Raw genomic sequence first — 21,908 nt, 5'->3', positions numbered from 1 at the left:
AAAGAAGTGAAAGCACAATGTTCAGAGAATGCCAAAACAGTGACACTGGGACAAATAAAAAGTGTATGCAGCAAAGGAGCAAGAAGGAAAGGCAATAAGAAACGGGAAAAAGTGAAAAGAAGAGACTATTGAGAAAGAATGCAGAAGGCAGTTTGAATTTCAGGGTGTGAACAAGAATAAACAGGGCAGAAATTCAACATAAAACATTAGAAAAAGAACTCTCCCCTTAATGCATTTGTCCATGAAACATACACACAGAGAACAGGCAAGCTGAGAACAGAGTAACTAAAATCAGAAAAGAGGTAAATGGGGTTTCTTTAGCCACTACCCACTGGATAATTCCTATAAAAAAGGAGAATCTAAAGTAAGTTGCTCTACTGTCAAACGTTCTGAAATAACAATATTAGAATAGTAAAATTACTTTTTCCCTAGATGGAAAAGTATGTTCATCTTTTAAAATATAGATTTTAATGTGAATTAGGATTATAATAACCACTATCACCTGTCCACAAATTACATCATAATTTCAAATTGATTTTAAATTATAGTTTCAAAAGACAATCCTTGATGTGAGCAATAAAAAACATATATGCATTGCTTTTTACTTCAAAATGGCTAACTTCATTTTTAACATATAGTGATTTTTTTCATAGTATTTGTAATATAAATCTCAATTGTATGTGTTTTTATAACATTCTATAAAGGTTGTATAATTTCATATTTTGAAAAAAATAAAAATCTATATTACTCCATTCTAAAATTTGGGTTTTTAGAAAAAGTAGGCCTTCCCCCTTTCTTATTGCAGAATTTCAGAAAATAGATATTTCTAATAGATATGCTCTAAGAGATGTAGATAAAAATAAATGAAACTTTCTAAGTCAAAAATTATTACAAAAAATATATTTATTTTATTACAACGATCTAGTTCTAGAATTATGTGGTTCATAAGCTCATTGTAAGTACTTTTCCTATTCCTCTGATTAGCCTTTACTCACAAGACACCAATCTGTATTCAAACCATAACACCAAAAAAGCAGTTTCTGCTAGATACATCAGCTATGAAATTAAATTAGTCATTTTTGGAAAAGCTACTCAACTTTCAAAATGTGAAGCTGAAGCTTCTATCCTGAACAGCTCTAAATCCCTCTGGACTAATGTTCCAATAAAAAAATAAAAACTCATGAAATGTAGTACTAGCAAATGTCTTCACCAACAGGATACCAGAAGAAGTGGTAAATTGTAGCAGATTGAAACTTACACTTGAGAATACATGTAAGGAAATGTATATGGTGCCTAAATCCTGATGCCTAGGAAAAGTAACTGATATTAAGGCTTTACATCATACTCTTAATCTGCCTAAAATTATATTTTTTAAAACTATTATTGCCATCAATGCTTCCCAACAAATGTTCTTATTAGAGATAGCCCCATTAAATGCACACACACCCCCCCCCATACTTCCTTATCACTCTACACTGAGTGACCAGATTATGATGATCTCTGAAAGCATAATAATCTGGCCACTCAGTGTATATCCTATATAATAAAAAGTTAATATGCAAATTGTCCCTTTGACCAGCAGTTTGAACCGCCCATATCCCTTCCCCCTGGCTAGGCTGGCCAGACCCCACCCATGCATGAATTCATGCACTGGTCCTCTAACACACACACACACACACACACACACACACACACACACACACTGAGTGGCCAGATTATTATGCATTCAGAGATCATAATAATCTGGCCACTCAGTATATGTTCACGTTTTACTTCACTTACATGCCCTGCCTTCCTTTTCCCCATCCTGCCTCTATACTTCCCTCCACATCCATTGGTACCTTTTGCTTTCCCTTCCCTCTTTATTATAACTTTTTATCCTACACACTAGTGCAGCCTACACCTATTTTCAACATATGCACCAGACAGCAGGTATAGTTGACACACTGCACTCAGGGAACAAAACCCAGCCCACTCGTTACTGTAGAAAAGGTTTTATTAGAACACCGACATGCCCGTTCATTTATGTATTGTCTTTGCCTGCTTTCCTGCTACAACAGCAGAGTTGAGCAGTTGAGGCAGAGACCATGTAGTAAAATACTTACTGTCTGGTCCTTTACAGAGAACACTGGCTATCCCTGCCTTAGAGGACTAGAAAGAAGGACAATATTTTTCACCATCTATAAAGTTTCTTAACATCACCACCTCTTACCAGAGAATGGTTGAACCTTATGTTACTGACAAAGAGTGCCATCTCAGACACTTTTTGGCTCCTTTTTTTCTAGTGTTTCATGAAATAAGTGCAGTATCTCCTGGTGTATTTTGAAGTTCATGTAGCCAATTTGATTGTCTAACACCCCTGGCACAACTATGGTCACCCCTTCCAATATCCAATTAACAGAAAATTTCCTTAACAAGTAGGCATACTGGAGAGCCTTTTATAAATAGGGAAGAAAATCAGCCACAGTTACATATACTCTGTAATAACAGCAGTGACAAGAAAAATGTTATGTTTGCAGACACTTGTAAGTATGTGATCAAAAAGGAATGTCATTCCAAACTCACAAATTCTACAAGGCAGTAGAAAGAAAGAATAACAAAAGCGATATTTAGATAGTCCCAGGACTTTAGTATATGCCTAGTGGCAGGAGCAGGATTTAAAGCATGTCCAGACAATGTAAATAACATTAAAAATTGGATAGTTAGCCTGGCCGGTGTTGCTCAGTGGTTTGAGCACTGACCCATGCACCAAGAGGTCAGTGGATCAATTCCTGGTCAGGGTACTTGCCCAGATTACAGGCTGATCCTCTGTGGTGGCTGTACAGGAGGCAGCTGATCAATATTTCTCTCTCATCGATGTTTCTAAATCTATCTCTCCTTTCCTAGCTCTCTAAAAACCAATAAAAACATATTTTTACAAAATTGGATAGTGACATCTGAATGGATATTTTCCTCTTTCTTTTACCTTTTCCTTAACTGACGAATTAAGGAAATATAGAGTACAGTACTATTTCTATTACTAATAGTACCACCAGTGCCTCTAAAAATACTTCATACTTTTCAAAGTCCTCCCCACACCAGATAACTTGATTCTGCCCTCCACCTTGTGACATAGCTATTGCCACCCCTAATATGAGAATCCTGAGTCCAGTGCTCTTAACACAAAATAATAATGACTCTTTATATATTTTTAAAAATGACTCTTAATGTCTATAATGAAGAGTGAAGGTATTTCTTCCATTTCTAAAAAAAAAAAAAAAAAAATTTTCTTTGTCTTTATCCCTTGTCTGGCAGTCATAGCAAAAGTATGTAAGTTGCAGAAAAGTAGTTTTGTGATAAACAATAGAAATCACTACCTAAACATCCTTGTTTTCCTCATTCATTGGACCTGTGGGCATCCTCATTCGTTCACGTTCTCTCTCCCCCTGCCCTGCTCCCCACCAGCACACACACAGTGATGACACTGAGACAGGTACCTGCGCAGCCATCACTCTCCCACCACGGTCACAATCTCACGTGGAAGAGCCCCAAACTATGATGTCCCAAGGCATCCCCTGGCACTCTGTGGGCAGAAGCAGGCACTCCGATGCCACAGCAAGCACAGACACTCAATCTGAACAGAAGGACGTGAGGGACTCACCTTCTTTACTGGGAGGTTATGTAACTTCACCTACGACTCTGGACCACAGCCAGACTCTCCAATGGCTGCCAGCTGCTGTCACCAGGAAAGGGCAAAATCCACGGCCACAGTCACCGCACACATACACTTACATCCCAATTACGGGACTAAGACACTCATCTCTTGAATCAAATTATCAAGCTGGCTACATCCCAATTTAGCATCTGAGAAACTGAAGCCTCAAATCAAATTATCAAGCTGGAAAATAGGGTGATTTAATCATGGTCATCTTATAAAGGTCTTAGACAGCAGGATAAATCTATAACACAAGTTACAGACCATAGAATGTACCCCACAAATAGGTTACTGTGATCTTGAGCCATTTAAAAGACACACAAAACCCATACTTGAGAATGGAGAAGTATATTAATAAATTGAATTGTTACAGTTCCCCACAGGGAGATTTTTTCTTTTCTAAGGTGACTTATCCCAAAGGAGAAAGAGGTGAACACTGAAATTAGTTATTTAGATGTGTTTAAGCTAAAAACAGTTAAGCACACATACATGACATTCTGTAGTGTCTTATCTTTAGTCTGCCAAGGTTTTTTAATCCCTCTTGAGCTGGAATCCCATTTTTAGCTTGGCTAGGTCAGAATGACACTGAACAATATGAATGATGACACACCAGGCAGCTATCTGGACAGAGTTGTCATCAGCAAGCCAGCTGTGCTAACACCTGCATGGCCCGCACAGCTGATGTTCAGAACCAGGATCCAGAAACTAAGAATGGAAAAGAGTTCGAGGATTGTCAGTAACATGTAGAGAGCCATTAATGAGCCACTAAAAATTGTGTTTTAGAGGCTGGAGATCATGTTCCAACTTTTAAAATGCTATCAGTTTCATAAATTAAAAAATATCCTATTGTCTGTGTATTCTTTATAAACGCAGTAAAGACTTAAGATCAAAGACAACTATGCATTTCAAATATTCTGGTTAACCATTTTTAAGATAAAATTATAAATCACATTTGAAGATTTGGTTACTCAGTGACTTCACCTGACAGGTGCTGTTTGACTATTCTATTCCACAATCCACTGGAATAACAGAAGTAATCATCCATCTATTTTCCATAGGCATCACACTAGCTATTACCCATAAATTCATTGCTAGCATACCTCTCCAAACCTCTCTTTCCCAGAGACATTCCTCAAATCAAATTTAGGCTTTCTCCTCTAGCTCTTAATTGGGGAAAGTACATACACATGCTGTTTTTAACAATCAAATAAAGAAACCAACTTATACTATCAGCAAGACTTACATTGAAATCCAGAGATGGGCTTTAGTTAATGTTTACAGACCGGGTGATGGTAAAAGTTTGACTCATTCAACAAACATTCACTAAGTGCCTACTGGGTACCAGGCACTGTGATAGATGCTGAGGATATAAAAATTAAGGAGACAGAACTCCATCCCTCAAGGACTTCAAACTCTAGTAGCATAATTAATCTCTGAAAGTGCATTGCCTAGCCTCCCATTTATTTATAATGTCTTGTTTCTCCTGTCAATTGCTATATCACCTCTTTCTTTGCCAGAAAGTATTATGTTAATCAATCTCAGCCCTGACTTTTATCCCAGAGGTCCAGACTCACATACCCTGCTGTTCACTCCACATTACCAGAAACTCAGAAGTTCCAGAACAAACGCAACACTGTCTCCCTTCTCCCTCATGAAGAAGCAAACGCACTTGCTCCTCTGTTTGTGTTCCTAACATCCGGTCATCACACTGCCATCCGGGGAATCCTCCTCCCCTGCCCTTCTCATCCCCATTCACCATGTTATTAAATCAGTTTCACATCCCTTCCTCTGCACCACCTACCATATTATCCTGCTTCTTAGCCGACAGATCCATAGCTCTTACATTCCCTTTATTACTCACTGCATCCAATTTACAAAGCTGCCCTACAGAACCCAAGTTCCATAAGGAAATCTGACCACATCACTTCCTAGCTTAAACCCTGGTTGAGGTTTTAATCTCTGCCCCGTGATAAAAATCCAAGGTTCTTAGATTGGGGGGGGAGGGAGGGGAGAGAGAAAAGAAAAAAAGTTCTTCCATGACCTGGCTTCTGCCTGCCTCATTCAGCCTCATCTCTTGCACTCTCCTTACATTTAATGCCGAGTTGAGGCTATCTGGATGTTCATGCTTCCATGCACTTGCACATGCAACTCTCTCTCTAGATAGCCTTTCCTCACACTTCAAAGCTCCATCAGGCAATAATTTTCTCCTAAGAAACTTCCACAGCCTTTCCTTTGGGTTTTCTAAGTATGCATCATAGATGAATAACTCTATCTAAAATTTAGATTCTAAATAGATACAGAGTTGCATCTTTTTTTTAAATATATTTTATTGATTTTTTACAGAGAGGAAGAGAGAGGGAAAGAGAGCTAGAAACATCGATGAGAGAGAATCATCGATCAGCTGCCTTCTGCACAACCCCTACCGGGGATGTGTATGCAACCACGGTACATGCCCTTGACCGGGATCAAACCTGGAACCCTTCAGTCCATAGGCCAACGCTCTATCCATTGAGCCAAACCAGTTTTGGCCAGAGCTGCATATGGGTGCATGTTTACCATGATATACTGGAAAATCTATGTCTCCATTTTGAAGGAAGGGAGTAGGAGACATCTCTCTCTCTCTCTCTCTCTCTCTCTCTCTCTCTCTCTCTCTCTCTCATATTTATACTTATATGTTACATATAAGTATAAATATGAGAGAGATGACAATATAGAGATATAGATATAGATATAGATATATAGATATAGAGATAGAGATAGAGATAGATATAGAAATATAGATACAGATATAGATATAGAGATAGAGATAGAGATAGAGATAGAGATAGAGATAGAGATAGAGATAGAGATAGGGATAGGGATAGAGATATATCTTTTCCCAGAGAAGGGCACAGTTCCTGACACATAATGTACAATCCAAGTTATCTGTAATGCTCAATTACTTATAGTAAATATTGTATTTAATTATAAAGTAGAAGTTTTAAGTAACTTTATTGTTGTAGCAAATCCAAAACAGCTTTAACAAAAACTCCTATGACTTCCTTGTTATTGTTCCAGTGTCATTTCAGCCTGAAAAACTTAGGTCTTCTAGGTAGTCTTTCTTAACATTTAAATACTTGACTGAAAAGGTATTTAATGCCTCTCCGTAAAAGTTCAGTGGTAACAGAGTAAATTATGATCATACATAGAAAACACTTTGGTTAATTCTTCCCTACTCGTAAAACAAGTAATCTCTAAAACCCTCAAGAATCCAGCCATTCTGCTAATTCAACAACAACAACAAAAATTACAACCAAAAATGTCCTGCTTCTTCTCTACATTCAAATTTTACCCAAATCTTACTTTCACCCCAGCTACACAGTAAACAAAGGCATCTCTCTGCTAAGAACTTGATTACCCTTCCCCGAAAATAAGACAGTGTCTTATATTAATTTTTTCTCCCAAAGTTGCGCTAGGTCTTATTTTCAGGGGATGTCTTATCTTTCCATGCGCTAGGTCTTATTTTCGGAGGATGTCTTATTTTCGGGGAAACACGGTAGTACCCAATAAATGCTTAGCGTGATTTTCTCATATCTAACCCTAAGTAATCCAGATATTAACCTATTCATCTAACCTATCCTGAAAATTATTTCAATATAATGATTATACTATTACTTTTTCCATACAATAAAAATACTTAAGCATGTTTCAAGAGTTTCTTAAATTTTTAAAAATTTCAATTCCTAAGAAGTCTATATTACTGGTAAAGTTATTAGGAGCATAAAAGAATGTAATAGTAGTGAGTGACGCTAACAAAAATGTGAAGTAAAGTACTCCAAAAGCAGCAAGTAAACTGGCAAATTCTGTTAGAATCAACTTTTTCAGAACTCTAGAAACTAACACTTTACAGAGAGCAGCCAAAACTTAATCCAAATGATCTCACTTATATGTGGAATTAAATGAACAAAATAAATTGACAATTTTATAGACCCAGAGATACTGAAGCATGCAACAGAATGACACATTTCAGAAGGAAGAGGTAGGGAAGGGGATGGGAAGAGATTAACCAAAGAATTTATATGCATATATGCATAACCAATGGACAGACAATAGTGAGGTGAAGGCTTAGGGAGGGGGCGGGAATAGGGTGAAGGGGTCAATGGGAGAAAAATGGGAATAATACTGTCAATAATAAAGGTAAATTTTAAAAAATCTGAATCTTAGTATTTAAGGAAATTTCCACTACCTGGCCTGCCCTGGTGGGTGTGACTTAGTTGATGGAGTGTCATCCCATGCATTGCCAGTTCAATTCCCTGTGAGGGCACATTCTTAGGTTTGGGGCTCAAGCCCCAATAGGGGCATGCAGGAGGTAGCCATCAATATTTTCCTCTGGCATCGATTTTTTTTCTCTCTCTTCTTCTCCCTTCCTCTTTCTAAAAATCAATAAAAAATATTTTTTAAAAACATACACTGGCCGAAACCGGTTTGGCTCAGTGGATAGAGCGTCGGCTTGCGGACTGAAGGGTCCCAGGTTCGATTCCGCTCAAGGGCATGTACATTGGTTGCAGGCACATTCCCAGTGGTGGGTGTGCAGGAGGCAGCTGGTCGATGTTTCTCTCTCATTGACGTTTCTAGCTCTCTATCTCTCTCCCTTCCTCTCTGTGAAAAATCAATAAAATATATTAAAACAAAACAAAACAAAAACAAAAAAACCATACACTGCCTGATCATTAAATAAGCTAACAAAACAGAGATTTCAATTAACCACACATGATAAAGAATACATTTTTAAAAATTATTGCTAATTCACTAAAAAAACAAATACTACTAGAATATGCAGCAACAACAAACACTAGAGATGGTGAAAAATCTGATTTCCAGAGTCACTACATTATAATACTCAAAAAAAAAAAAACAACCTATTTCTCAACCAAAAATTATGAAGTATGCAAAGAAATAAAGTATGGCCCACACATAAGAAAAGTGGAATTTAATAGCAACTTTCCCTGAGGAAGCTTAAACATGAGATTTACCACAGAAAGACTTTAAATCAATTATTTTATTTTAAGTATTCTAAAAAAGTTAAAGAAAACCATGAACAAAGAACCAAAGGAAACCAAAAGAATAATGTTTAATATATATATATATTAAAGGGCATGTACATTGGTTGCAGGCACATTCCCAGTGGTGGGTGTGCAGGAGGCAGCTGGTCGATGTTTCTCTCTCATTGACGTTTCTAGCTCTCTATCTCTCTCCCTTCCTCTCTGTGAAAAATCAATAAAATATATTAAAACAAAACAAAACAAAAACAAAAAAATCATACACTGCCTGATCATTATATATATATATATATATATATATATATATATATATATATATATTCATTATATATATATATATATATATATATATATATATATATATATATATATAAAGAGTTTATATATATAAAGAGTTATAAAGTATAGAAAGGAAACAAAATAGAAAATTTGGAGTTAATACATTCAACTGCTGGGGGAAAAAACTGTCAACCAAGAATTCTATATCCAACAAAAATATGCTTCAAAAGTGAAGGAGAAATTAAGCCACTCCAAGATAAACAATAGCTAAGGGTGACCATTACTAGCAGACCTTCCTTAGAAGAAATACTAAAGGAAATCCTTTACCCTGAAATTAAGGACATTAGACAGTAACTCAAACCTACATGAGGAAACAAAGATCACTAAAGTAAAGAAATAAAAGTCAGCATTAATATATTTTTGTTGTGTAACTCCTCTTTTACCCTATATAATTTAGAAGAAAATTACATTAATTATAAAATATGTTGATGATATATATAAGAAAGGGTAAAAGTCCTTTGTTACCACTTGATTAAACTCTCCCATTAAAAGTTGGAGATTGGTAGAATAGATTTAAAAACATGATTCAACTGCATGCTCTCTACAAGAGATTTATCTTAGACAGGTTGAAAATAAAGAGATAGAAAAAAAATATTCCATGCAAATAATAACCCAAAGAGAGATGCAGTGGCTATAGCAGTATCATACAAAATAGACTTTAAGACAAAAGGTTTACAAAAGACAAAGAAAATATATAAAATTATAAAAGGGTCAATCCACCAAGAAGATATAACAATTTATATATATACATGCTTTTAACCACAGAATCACAAAATACATAAAGCAAAAACTGACAAAATTGAAGGGAGAAATAGCTGAACAATAATAGTCAGACTTCAAAATCTCACTTCATTAACAGATTAAACAACTACACAAAAGATATCCAAGGAACTTGAAGACTTGAACAATACGGTAAGTTAACCAGACATAACAGATATGTAGAGCATATTCTACCCAACAACAGCAGAATACACATTCTCACTTTAAATGCTTTGAACCATTTACCAAGACAGACCACATTCTGGCCCACATAACAAACTTTAATAATTTCAAAGAATTTAAATCTAAGTATCTATTCAAACCATACAGAATTACATCAGAACTCAATAGTTTTAAAAAGACATAAAAAAATGCCCAAATTTTTCGGAAATTAAAACAATGAGTAGATCAAAGAAGAAATCACAGGGAAATCAGAAAGTACTTTAAGATAGAGAAAAACAGCATAGCAAAACTTATAGATGCACTGAAAATAGTGTTCATGTGGAAATTTATAGTCATAAATGCCTGTATTAAAAAAAAAAAAAAAAGCTTTTCATGAAAATTGTGCTGAAAGCAAAGAAGGAAGCCCCTGCCCTTCCCCAAAACCAAAGCCAATGCAAAGGCTTTAAAGGCAAAGAAAGCAATACTGATATGAGCCCACAGCCACACACACAAAAAGAGAAGATTCCCATGTCACCCACCTTCAACGGATCAAGACAATGCAGCTCCAAAGGCAGCCCAAATACCCTTGGAAGACCACCCCAAAATACATGGGTTTGACCACCATGCCATCATCAAGTTCCCCTTGACTACCGAACCAACCATGAAGAAGATATAAAACAACAATATACTTGTGTCAAGGCCAACAAGAATCAAATAAAACAGACTGTGAAGAAGCTCTGTAACACTGATGAAGCCAAGAAGGAATGTGATTCTTTGGATATTGCTAACAAAATTGGGATAATCTAAACTGAGTCTAGCTAACTAAATGTAAGGGAAGGAGAAGGAAGGGGAGGGGAGGGGAGGGGAGGGGAGGGGAGTGGAGGGGAAGGGAGGGGAAGGGAGGGGAGAGGAAGTTCTCAAACCAATAACCTAAGAGTCCATCTTAGAAAAGTGAACTATGTATTAGTAAACCCAAAGCAAACAAAAAAAAGGACATAAATTATTGGAGCAGAGACAAAGGAAATAGAGAAGAGAAAGCCAATAGAGCAAATCAAGAAAACCAAATGTGTTTCCTTTGAAAGATCAACAAAATTGACAAACCTCAACTAGATTTACCAAAAAAAATGCATTAATAATATATTAATAAGTTACTAAAATCAGGCCTAAAAATAGTGACATACAACTGATCTTATTGAAATAAAAACAATTCTAAGAAAGTGAACAATTGCATGTTCACTTTCCAGATGAAATATGTCTATTTCATCTAGTCAAGCTAGGTGGGACAAATTCCTGGAAAAAAATGCAAGCTACCAAAACTGACTCAAAAAAGAAACAAAATTTAAATAGGTAAACTGTGCTACAGCGTTTGGAAATAAACACAACCATTTTCACTGTTCCTTAAAAGAGCCTGGACACTCCTCCTTCTGTACTACTCTTAGTTTCTCTGAGACAGCAAAATGCTACCACTAGACAGTCCCAAATAGCCAGAAAAATAAACTGTGAGCGTTGGCATGTCTACATAGGAACATTCTGCACCAACCTGAGACCTTCAGAGAAACCCTCTGGGCCACTTCCTTGTGATCCATTCATTCTCACCCAAACTTTGTATAAAAAAAAGAATTAGCCCAGTAATCAATTAAACTTCCATAAAATTTTACTTCAAGCTTTATAAATAATTGATAATTTAAAAACCACTATATAAATAGAAAATTCCAAAGTCATAAATCAAAATAATTATTAAGTTTTAAGGGAAAAGACAGAAAGCAAAAGTAAATCTACAATGGCTACAGTCCAAAGCTGTAGACATCTTTCTTTCTTTCCATATGATGCAAAAAAAAACAAAAGTTGAACTATAATGAGAGAACTGAATTATTACAATTTTCCTATTGCAATCAGTCATTGTTATATTTAAAATACATTTTTTATCCTCATAAGGAAAGGATAACATATGCATTTTATATTGATGATAGTTTTTCTCTGCTGTTAATATTCATTGCCTAAGATAGCTGCTATTCTAACACATTTTTCTTCTAGCTGTGAAGAACAAACAATTGTATGTCAAAGGTAACATTAACTGTATAAAAAGGTATGCCATATATACATGACATAATTGATTTTTCCTACCCACGATACAAAAAATATCTAATCAAAAATGTCTCTTCCTACAAATCTAAATTTCAGATTTCCAGCACATGAGTTTTCTTTGACTATATTTAAACTATACTAGCTGTAAACTTTTTTAAAATGAGAGATGAGAGGGGAGAAATCATAATTTCAAACAGCTATTATTTTTAAAAATAGCTTTCAGAATGTTAGATGTTTTTTCCAAATGCTTTAGAGATATAAAATAATGCTAGTCATTATCAAAATATAAAAGAACATGGAGGCCCAATGTTTCCAAAATGTTAAAATGTATTAAATAGTAGTTTGCTACTATCTATTAAATATTTCCTTAAATTATACTATTGTATCTAATAAATTTGATTAACAAAATTATTCTAAATATGATTCATTCATAAATTCCATATATCTTAAAAGTACTAGATATTTATGTTTTCAATAAATTGTCAATTAGACAATAACAGAAACACAAACATAACATTCCTCTATTTTTAAAATAGTGAAATAGTGAATACATCATCTTTAAATTTGAAGTGCTAATAAAATACAAAGCCAGTTAATATATTAAGTTTTTAGTAATAACATAGTATCTTTATAATGCTGCTCATCATTGCAAATGAAAAGTCAATTTACCATGCAGAAGTAATCAAATTTAAGAATATAACATTATTAAATATATTAAATTTCTACTTTAAAAAAACATTCCTGTAAGAACATAAATTACAACTTGGAAAACATTACTGCCTAGCTTAGATATATGAGTATTGCCAAATACAATACATTATGTCTCTGTCTATATATACATATATAGGATAGTAGGCTTAAGAGTGGTGAGAGGTTAGACAGTGTGGTCAAACATTTTATGATTATGAGACATGTAAGAATCTTAATGACCTCTGGTTCATTCAGCAAAGACCACAAATAATTCAAGTGCAATTATATCAGTTTGGTAAAACCACTGTTTTTATAGTTTTATCATGTATACAACGTAAATTCTGAAAAAGTTATGCAACGTAGCACTGTATAAAACAAATTTGAAATGACCTTTTGCCCACTTATTTTTAAAGAAAGTATAAAATGAATTAAAGTGGCCTGTGCTTAATAAAAATAATGACTAGGAGAACTGTGTCATAATACAAGTTGAACAATATTTAAGAAAAATTACAATACCTTATGAAGCATATTTTCTACTGTTCTCATATGATTGGCAACACAATCTTTGTCTCTAGAAAGAAACAGAGATTAGGTGTTATTAAACCCCAAACCTTACTACAAATGTTACACATTTTTAATGTAAGTTGCTATTGTTGAAAAATAATGGTTAGTTATCATTGCACTCCTTCTAAAAGCATAAAACCTTACTATATTCACTGGTATAGCTCCACAGTTAAATCTTTTTCCCCCATATTTAACTCTTATCTTCAATCATATTGCCTGTGATAGATTAGACGAGGGAAAATTCTTAAGGGCATCTTCAAAGTTAAAGTGAAAAAGAAAGAAAAATAAAATCATGGTTATTTAATGAATTAAAATGTACTGAATAGGCTAAACTTTTATTCTTTTTATTTATAATAAAAAATTTTAAGTATTAGTGGTAGGGATATATTATAAATGGCTATACTAAGCAAAATAATGTTTTCCTTCGTTAGTAGTTTTGTGCTATAATAAATGCACAAAAACTGCCTATGACCTTGACTAGAACTAGGCAAAGTTACTAATTTCTTCTACTGGCATTGCATATTGAATTTGGCTTAATAATTAAATAAGAAGTTTGGGTGAAAATGCTGAAGACATAAATGTAATGTTAAATTACAGACTGAAAACCAGAAGCAATCAATGTATTAGCTCTTCAAATTTCACAGACAAGCCAAATTCTTGAATTAGCAGCAATGTTTTGATATAATAGGAATCTGAAGGTTTTATAACCTTGTTTTCCTTAACTTCAGAATTTTCAGAACTATAAGGCACACTAGAAATCACCTTCTCATTTGGCCTGAGGAAACTTAAAACTAAACAATGAAAACAAAAACCCGATTTAGTCAAATTTATATTTTTTCAGTGACAATTGTATACACCTAACACAGTGATGCAATGTTATACAGCTTTATATTTTTCAAACATGCCACATTCTGGCCTTGGCAAACTGATATTTTCATTATGTATGAGCAATTTCTCAAACTCACTGGCAAAGCTATGGATATCCTAAGATTGCAGATTCTCCATCCTATGCTTTAGTCTACAGACTATATTCACATTTCATGATAAGCATTTAACAAGAGAGTTTGTCTTTAAAAAATGTTAATTAATATACACATTTTTGTAAATATAGGAATCCAGAATTCCAAATTTAGAAAACACTTATTTTATTAAAATTAGATGTTTTTTTTAATCCATAAATAGATTTTCTTTAAGCCATGCTGTTGTACAAAGGACTGTCGTAAAGTACTCCATGTAATTTAATGTGGGGAACAAATAAAAATGCCCAAGAGAACTGTTTAATGTGAACTTCATGGTGTATGTCAACTTGATTACCTGGTAAAAGAAAAACACTCCCATCACATTTACATAGTTGCTCTCTCTGAAAACTGTATATTTTTTCTATTTAGCATATCAGAATAGACAGCTATAAAATTAAATGACTTTTCAATGATCAATATGTTTTAGTGCACTTAGAAAGATGCTATGATATACATGTTGATTGTATACTAACATTCTTATGGAAATACTATTTGCAATATTAGGACATTATAATATATGCAGAGCAAAATTTGGGAATAAGTGGGGCAGAAGGGGTTAGGAATATTTAATAGAAAAAAAACTATGCAAAACTTTTAAATAAAGAGACTTACATTTCATATTCATAAAAGCATGGTTTCAAACATGTAACACTTACAGCAGAGCCCCAAATTCGCCTCATTAGATGTTATATAGACACTTATACTTTTCTGAAGTTTCTCAATAAAGTATACATTTAGAATGTTGAGTGTGAAGAGTTTTCTTTTCTGGGGATATATCAGAGAATTTCAAAGAGAGACAGCTGTACTTTTGTTTTCTAACACTGTATTATCCAGGGCTAAAACCCGGAGCATGAAAGTAAGAATTGATCTTTTGTCTGTTTAAAGTGATCTCCCCAAGGTCCAAATGCTCACTTGGCTGCCATGCGGAGGGCACTCTCGGCATCGTGGATGTTCTCCTCCAGTCGACGCTTGTCCTGCTCCAGCTGGGTAAGATGTCTATTGAGCTGACGCAGAGATTGATCTTTTCTTCTCAGCTCCATCTTTGCCTCGGAGAGACTCTGCAAGCAGACAGAAAACAGAGTTACTTGTCAGCCCTGATAATTAACTTCAATTTATGCCATAGGCTATTAAACAAAGAAGAATACAGACTGACTGAGAAGTAGACTTGGGTCATTACACATCAAGGCTTAACAAATTTTCTGCAAAAATTTTACATACTTACTAATTAGAAATGATAGAACCAATAAGATTTTGAAAAATGTTCAGCTGTAAAACACAACTCTATTTTATTTTTTAAAATACTGCAAAGCAAATACATTTTACTCTTACTAAAAAAAAAAAAAAAAAAAAAAAAATGATTATAAAAACCTCCAGTTGCATTTTCTTTTAATGATGAAAAAGAAAAATGGGGAGGAAGCACATGAAATTTGGAGTCTATTTAAAACCAGAACTATCATATGCCCAAAGTATGCATATGATGGAGAGGAAAGGGGATTATGATACCTAAAAGAGGGAACCCAGTATTTAAAAATACCACTACTGTCTTTCCAAACCTATCTACTACAGTTGCTATAGACATGTCAATGGACAAACTGAACTCCAAAATACAATTCACTTACTTCCTGTAAATAACTCTTTATGTTCAGGATAGTAACACAATGTGATCACCATGTTTCAACAGAGAAAGGTATACATAATACTTGCAGTTAGAATTATTTATATTCCATAAACCTTCTACTAGTTGCAGAAGTAAAAAATCTGTTATTGCTATTTGCTTTAATCTTAAATATTCTCTTAGCATAAAAATTTCAAGATGCAAGAATACAACTTTATCTTGACTTTAGGACTAGAAGTTTTAGAATGAGAAACTCACAATTTAAAGGAGCACTTTCTAGAGCTCATTTAAATTCTAGAATGTAGAATAGTATATGTATCAGAGTATCTCTCAGCACTAAAAATCTGCTCACTCCTTTGCCTATAAAATTTCAAAACTATAAGCTTATCAAACAGTTTTTCATTTAAATTTGTTGGACACTGAGCTGAATAATTGACTGCATACACAACTATGCTTCAAATATCCAGTAAAGAATAACCAAAACACAATAATTTCATGTTTGAAACTCTCCTAATAATATTCTTTTAGTGCATTCACAATAGGTAGTATAAAAAATTCAAGCTGGAGCTCACACAATGAATTCACTCTACATATTAGTGAATGAAAGCAATCATCCATCAAATCAGGTATTTTCAAATATTGAATTTTTAAATTTAGTGTTTCACATTTCAAATAGTCAAGTTGATATCAGACAAATATGTCAAAAAATTAAAAAAATAAGTAAACTGTGATTACTTACTAAATATTATAATTTACTATAAATCTTTAGTGTAACAGAAACACCATCCTACTATAGAAATAGTCAGATTCAAACCAACTTCAAAATGATAACAAGAAACAAATTTTAAAAGCTATAGGAAACCTACTTATTTTGTGCCAAAGTTAAGATATTTAAAGGCACTGAAGCATCATATGATTTCTTCATTAAAAAGATAATAATAAAACCCATATTTGAGTCATCTTAAAGCCAGTATTTCTGACATATTTCAGATTTTAAAAATGGCATTTTTCAGGTATGAAGATAAAACTAATGATCCACCACCAGTTAGACTTAAAGCTTGGATTCTTTTCCCACAGAAATAACAAATTTGTGCCAATCCTTTCAAATTCTTTTTCTCAGTCACTCATGACTAGAGGTGTATATTTGTGAGGGGTATTCAGGATATTATCCTTGTACATAATAGAAGCTTACTGGTCCAATCTGAGTGAACCCATGACTTTGGAGTCATTATAAAACCACACTTAACTTTTCAACAATTCTAGGATACCCTTTCAAAGAAGATATAACTCATAAAATTAAAATTTCTACTACATGTCTCAATCTCCTTTCATTTTCTTTTTTAGGGGCAATGGCAGGGAGCTGCCCATCTCTCCTAAAGCTCGCCTACAGAGGCATAGCTGAAGAGCCTATCCCAAGGCTGAAATTACAGAAAATGAACAGAAAGTGGTATAAACAAAGTAACAGAGACCATTAGTGTGAAAATGAAGAGACAAAGGTTGTGATTAATCATCATATTTTATATCAAATACACACAGAATTCTCATTTTAAATTCTAGAATGTAAAATAGTATCAGAGTATCTCTTAGACCTAAAAATCTGCTCACTCTTTTGCCTATGAAATTTCAAAAATATAAGCTTATATTTTGGGGGGCATCACAATGGAAGCTATTCATATCAATGGGTTCATAGAGATATATGTATCACACATATGTACCTGATATACACAAAACACCAAGACAAAAAAAAATGATTCAATAATGTATTTTCTGTAATACTCACCTTTCTTGTTTTTGATGACAAAGTAGTTCTTTTAAAATCCTAACACTGAGCATTCAAGAAAGAAACATGTATTTACATTTGTGTGCATATATGTATCGCATGTATGTACCTGAATCATATATAATGCCTGTTTTATACACATATAGTTTTTAATTCAGCTTTCCTCCTGTTCGGATTTACCTAATTAAAACCTATGATAAACTTTATGGACTCTAATATCTCCAACCGAATGACTGAAACCAAGAGGGTGTGCCTCCAGGCAGCAAGGCAACAATGATAAGCAGCAGGTTAGCCACTAATTTCTCAACCAGGGTAGATTGTGAAAGTGTGATGTTCTGATATCCAAGAAACTGTTCAGGAGAGAATAGGATAAATCAAGTTTAATAACTCTGCTCCTAATTGTTCCCCCAATGCTCAACTCTAATTACTTGGAGAACTCTCCTGACTGTCACCTGATATTAAGTTGTTGGAGGCTGAGCCTGGAACGGCGAGATAATCAATAAACATTTAGTGGGGAGAAGAATGAGGATCCTGTTAAGCAGTGGGAACCTGCAGCACCCAAAGCCCTTCTGCTCATGAGAAAACCTGAGGGACGGCCATAGTGATTGCAAAGCAATAATCCAAAGCGCAGTTTCCAGGCCTTAGGCCTTTAGGCAACAGTACATTTGAGGAAAAAAGGTTAACACGGTCACCCTAATTACAGCCCACTTTCACATACTTCACATACACGCGAAGACAAGCCAATTAGGTAGAAAGGAAGATAAGGGAAGTTTTATTTGTATACTAATTAAACCCCTGATGAAATTAAAGGAAAAACATACAGCTCTGTAATTGTGTCTGAGAAAGGTCACTTCAGGTTCAGTTATCAGAACAGCACAGCCTTGAGATATTTCACTTAATCCACAATACAGCCCTCATTTTGTACTCAGGTCTTAATATTTACCCAAAAAAAAGGAATTCAAAGCCTGATACTACATTTATCTTTAAACTGTGTTGTGAACAATTTTAGCTGTTAGAAAGTTAATGTGAAATAGGATAACAAGAGTTTTTTTAAGACAAAGAAATAGTCCAGCTATATAAATACCAATGCCAGAATAGTGTTTATTTAAGATTCCAAGTTTTCACTTTAAATCCAAAATGTTTTAAAGTAAATTTTTATAACAAAATCCCAAACTGACGGCATTTCAAAAACTATTCTGCAAGATATTTTTTGTATTTCTTTTTAGATAATGATGCTGTTGCTAGCCTTCATGTATACCTCTCATGGTCCAGGGAGAAAAAGCCAAAGCTCTCACTAAACTCTTCTTATAAAAGGGTATTTTTACACCTGGTTGTTTTCCTGAGGCGGCCAGGAAAAGCCAATCACTATAATGAAAGCTGGCAGGAAAAGTAAGTACAAGGAAGGCAAGGAAGTACAGTCACGCACTGTTTCATGACAGGGATACCTTTTGAGAAATGTGTCGCTAGGTAATCTTGCTGTCCTGTGAACACCAGAGAGTGCAGTTACACACACCTCGGTGGTACAGCCCGCCACACACCTAGGCAATATGACAAAGCCTGTTGCTCCTACAATCCAAGCCTGATAGCGTGTTACTATGCTACGACTGTAACACAGTGGTATTTGTGTATCTAAACACAGAAAAAGTACAGTAAAAATAGAAAATACAGTATAAAAAGTATAAAAATGGTACACTGTACAGGGCACTTACCATGAATAGAACTTGCAGGACAGGAAGTTGCTCTAGGTGAGTCAGTGAGTGAGTGGGGAGGGAATGTGACAAGCTCGGACATTACTGTGTACTACTGCAACCTTATGAACACTGTCCACTCAGCCTACACTGAAGTTATAAAACAGCAGGAGGTCAAATAAAGCACAAGAGAAAATGATGTGTAGCTGCTGGCAGGGTAACACAACACACTGTTTAACAGCATACCTTTTTATAGGTAGAAAGCATACATTCTAAAATAACAATAAAAACTATGGTGTAGTATGTAGAGTAAATACATAAACCAGTAACAGTCACTTATAATCATTATCAAGTATTGTGCACTACATAGAATTGTATTGCTATACTTTTATATGACTGGGGGTGCAGGTTCCTTACACCAGCATCACCACAGACATGTGGGCAAAGTGTTGTGCTACAACATCGTGATGGATACAATGTTGATAGAAATTTTTGGCTCAATTATGACCTTATGGGACCACCATTACACATGCAGTCAGTCCACAATTGACTGAAAGGTTGTCTATGTGGCGCATGACTGTAGTCAAGTGCAGGGAAAGCTCAGAGACAAAATACATGGTAGAGGTGAAAGTCTAAAGACCCACACATTGCCGTGGCCGGGTAGCTCAGTTGGTTAGTGTTGTCCTGACACACGAAAGTTGCAGATTCCATCTCCATTTGTTGTGGAACAACAAATCGATCTTTTTCTCTCTCTCCCCCGCCATACTATCTCTCCCTCTCTCTCAAATTGATAAACAAAACATCTTTTAAAATACCCAGACATTTTTAAGTCTTTTTGTCTTATCTATAGTTTCTTAACTTTCTATAATAACATGTATTACTATTGAACAAAAACACAAAACTATTTCTAAGTCACATATAATTACATTATTTCTAAAGCTTTGAATGTTTATTAAGACTAAAAATGTTTTAAATAAATTGTAAGTACAACTTGAAATTCTATTAGTTTGTACCTATGAGAACAATTTGTTCAGTGAATTTTTTTAAATAGCAGCTTTGAGATATAATGCACATACCACAAAACTCATCCATTTTAATGGTGCAATTCAATGGGTTTTAGTATATTCACAGAGCTGTGCAACCATCACCAGAGGAGATCTTTTTGGAATAAAGCAAAATTTCTGAAAACAGCATGGCTACCTAAATATAGTATGTCTCATTTCAGCAAACTCTCATTTTAAACTACTCAAGATACATAAATAAAGTTAATAATTTGTGTCTTGCAATAGTTTCAGAAATATAAAATTTGTAACATGGATTCCCTGAATCAGAATGCTTGATTAGTACATGTAGTACAGTACAAAAAGTTAAAGTTATCTGGAAACTGTGCACAATTCTCCAACTAATATTTCTGGATTTTCAGGGAATCATCCAACTTAGTTCTTTCTCATAAGGGCATAGCACAGCACAGCGTTAGACCATTAGGCCAGCTAGGAAGGCCAAGCCCCAGGGGATATCGCTTGTATAGATTTCCTCTTGTCTAATGGGAAATATCTATGGATCCACATTCCTACAGACTAAAAGCTAATGGCTTATTCAATTCAGTATAAAAGTTAGTCATACAAAATAAAAGGCAAGACAACACACCTGTCATAAAGAACTAAGCTACATTTCCTAGGTTAGGGGGGAAAGAAACTACTGGTATAATACCTTTGTTTAATTTACTGCTATCTAACTATAAGTTTTGAATTAATGTTCCTAGATTGTGATAAAGTGTGAAAACATCTCAGGACAGTAAGACTAATGTTGGAAAAGGAAATAGTACTGTCTTCAGTCCTATTATTATAATGTGACAACTAGAAGTTATATTAATTAAGAATTGAATAGCTGCTGGGTAATCAAACCATATAGGTTGCTACAGAAAGCATAAAGTTAAAATAATAATTGGGTATACAAGTTAGGGATAAAACTAAAGAATAACATGGTTTACAAGAAAGCTTAAAAATTTGGGAGATAAGCAACTAGAGAATTTATAATAAATAAAAATAGTAACAGATGGTAAAATTAATATAGGAATATATTTCAGTCTTTGTAGTCTATATTTTATATGTATAACTTGAATTTAAAGTTCTGAAATTTTAAATTATTTTCCTTAGAGACACTATATTTTATTATTTTCTAATAATAGTCCTATACAGAAGGTAGGTGACATTATAAACTGAAGCTGAAGATCTTTAAATAATTTACTCACTTTGGGGGTTGAATAAATGAGTGACAACCCTAATTAGAACTCACATGTCTGGTAAGACAACAGGTGTGGAAGTGTCCTATAAACTATAAGAGGCTAAATAAATTTACTATATATAATTAAATCCCCACCTACATGTGGTTACTTATGTTTCCATATTATTTCTACATCATCATTTATAAATATACATATAAAAACATATAATTTTATTAAAAATCACTTTCTA

General features: G+C 34.2%; 1 protein-coding gene across 2 annotated transcripts in view; it reads right to left on the bottom strand.

Moving 5' to 3' along the window:
• The window catches only part of CCDC171 (coiled-coil domain containing 171), a 223,331-nt gene that overhangs the window by 60,798 nt on the left and 140,625 nt on the right, over positions 1-21,908 (bottom strand). For both annotated transcript variants that reach the window (XM_084898221.1, XM_084898222.1), the window contains 2 exons: positions 15,264-15,409; positions 13,285-13,339 (listed from right to left, as the gene is read on the bottom strand). In XM_084898221.1, coding sequence (XP_084754347.1) covers positions 13,285-13,339; positions 15,264-15,409 — 201 coding nt within the window. The remainder of the gene's footprint in view (positions 1-13,284; positions 13,340-15,263; positions 15,410-21,908) is intronic.

This window comes from Pipistrellus hanaki (genome assembly GCF_964339955.1).
Source record: "Pipistrellus hanaki genome assembly, chromosome: 11".
NCBI classification, from domain to species: Eukaryota; Metazoa; Chordata; class Mammalia; order Chiroptera; family Vespertilionidae; genus Pipistrellus; species Pipistrellus hanaki.
Note: the sequence above shows the minus strand (reverse complement) of the source record. Positions and strands in the feature narration are given on the sequence as shown.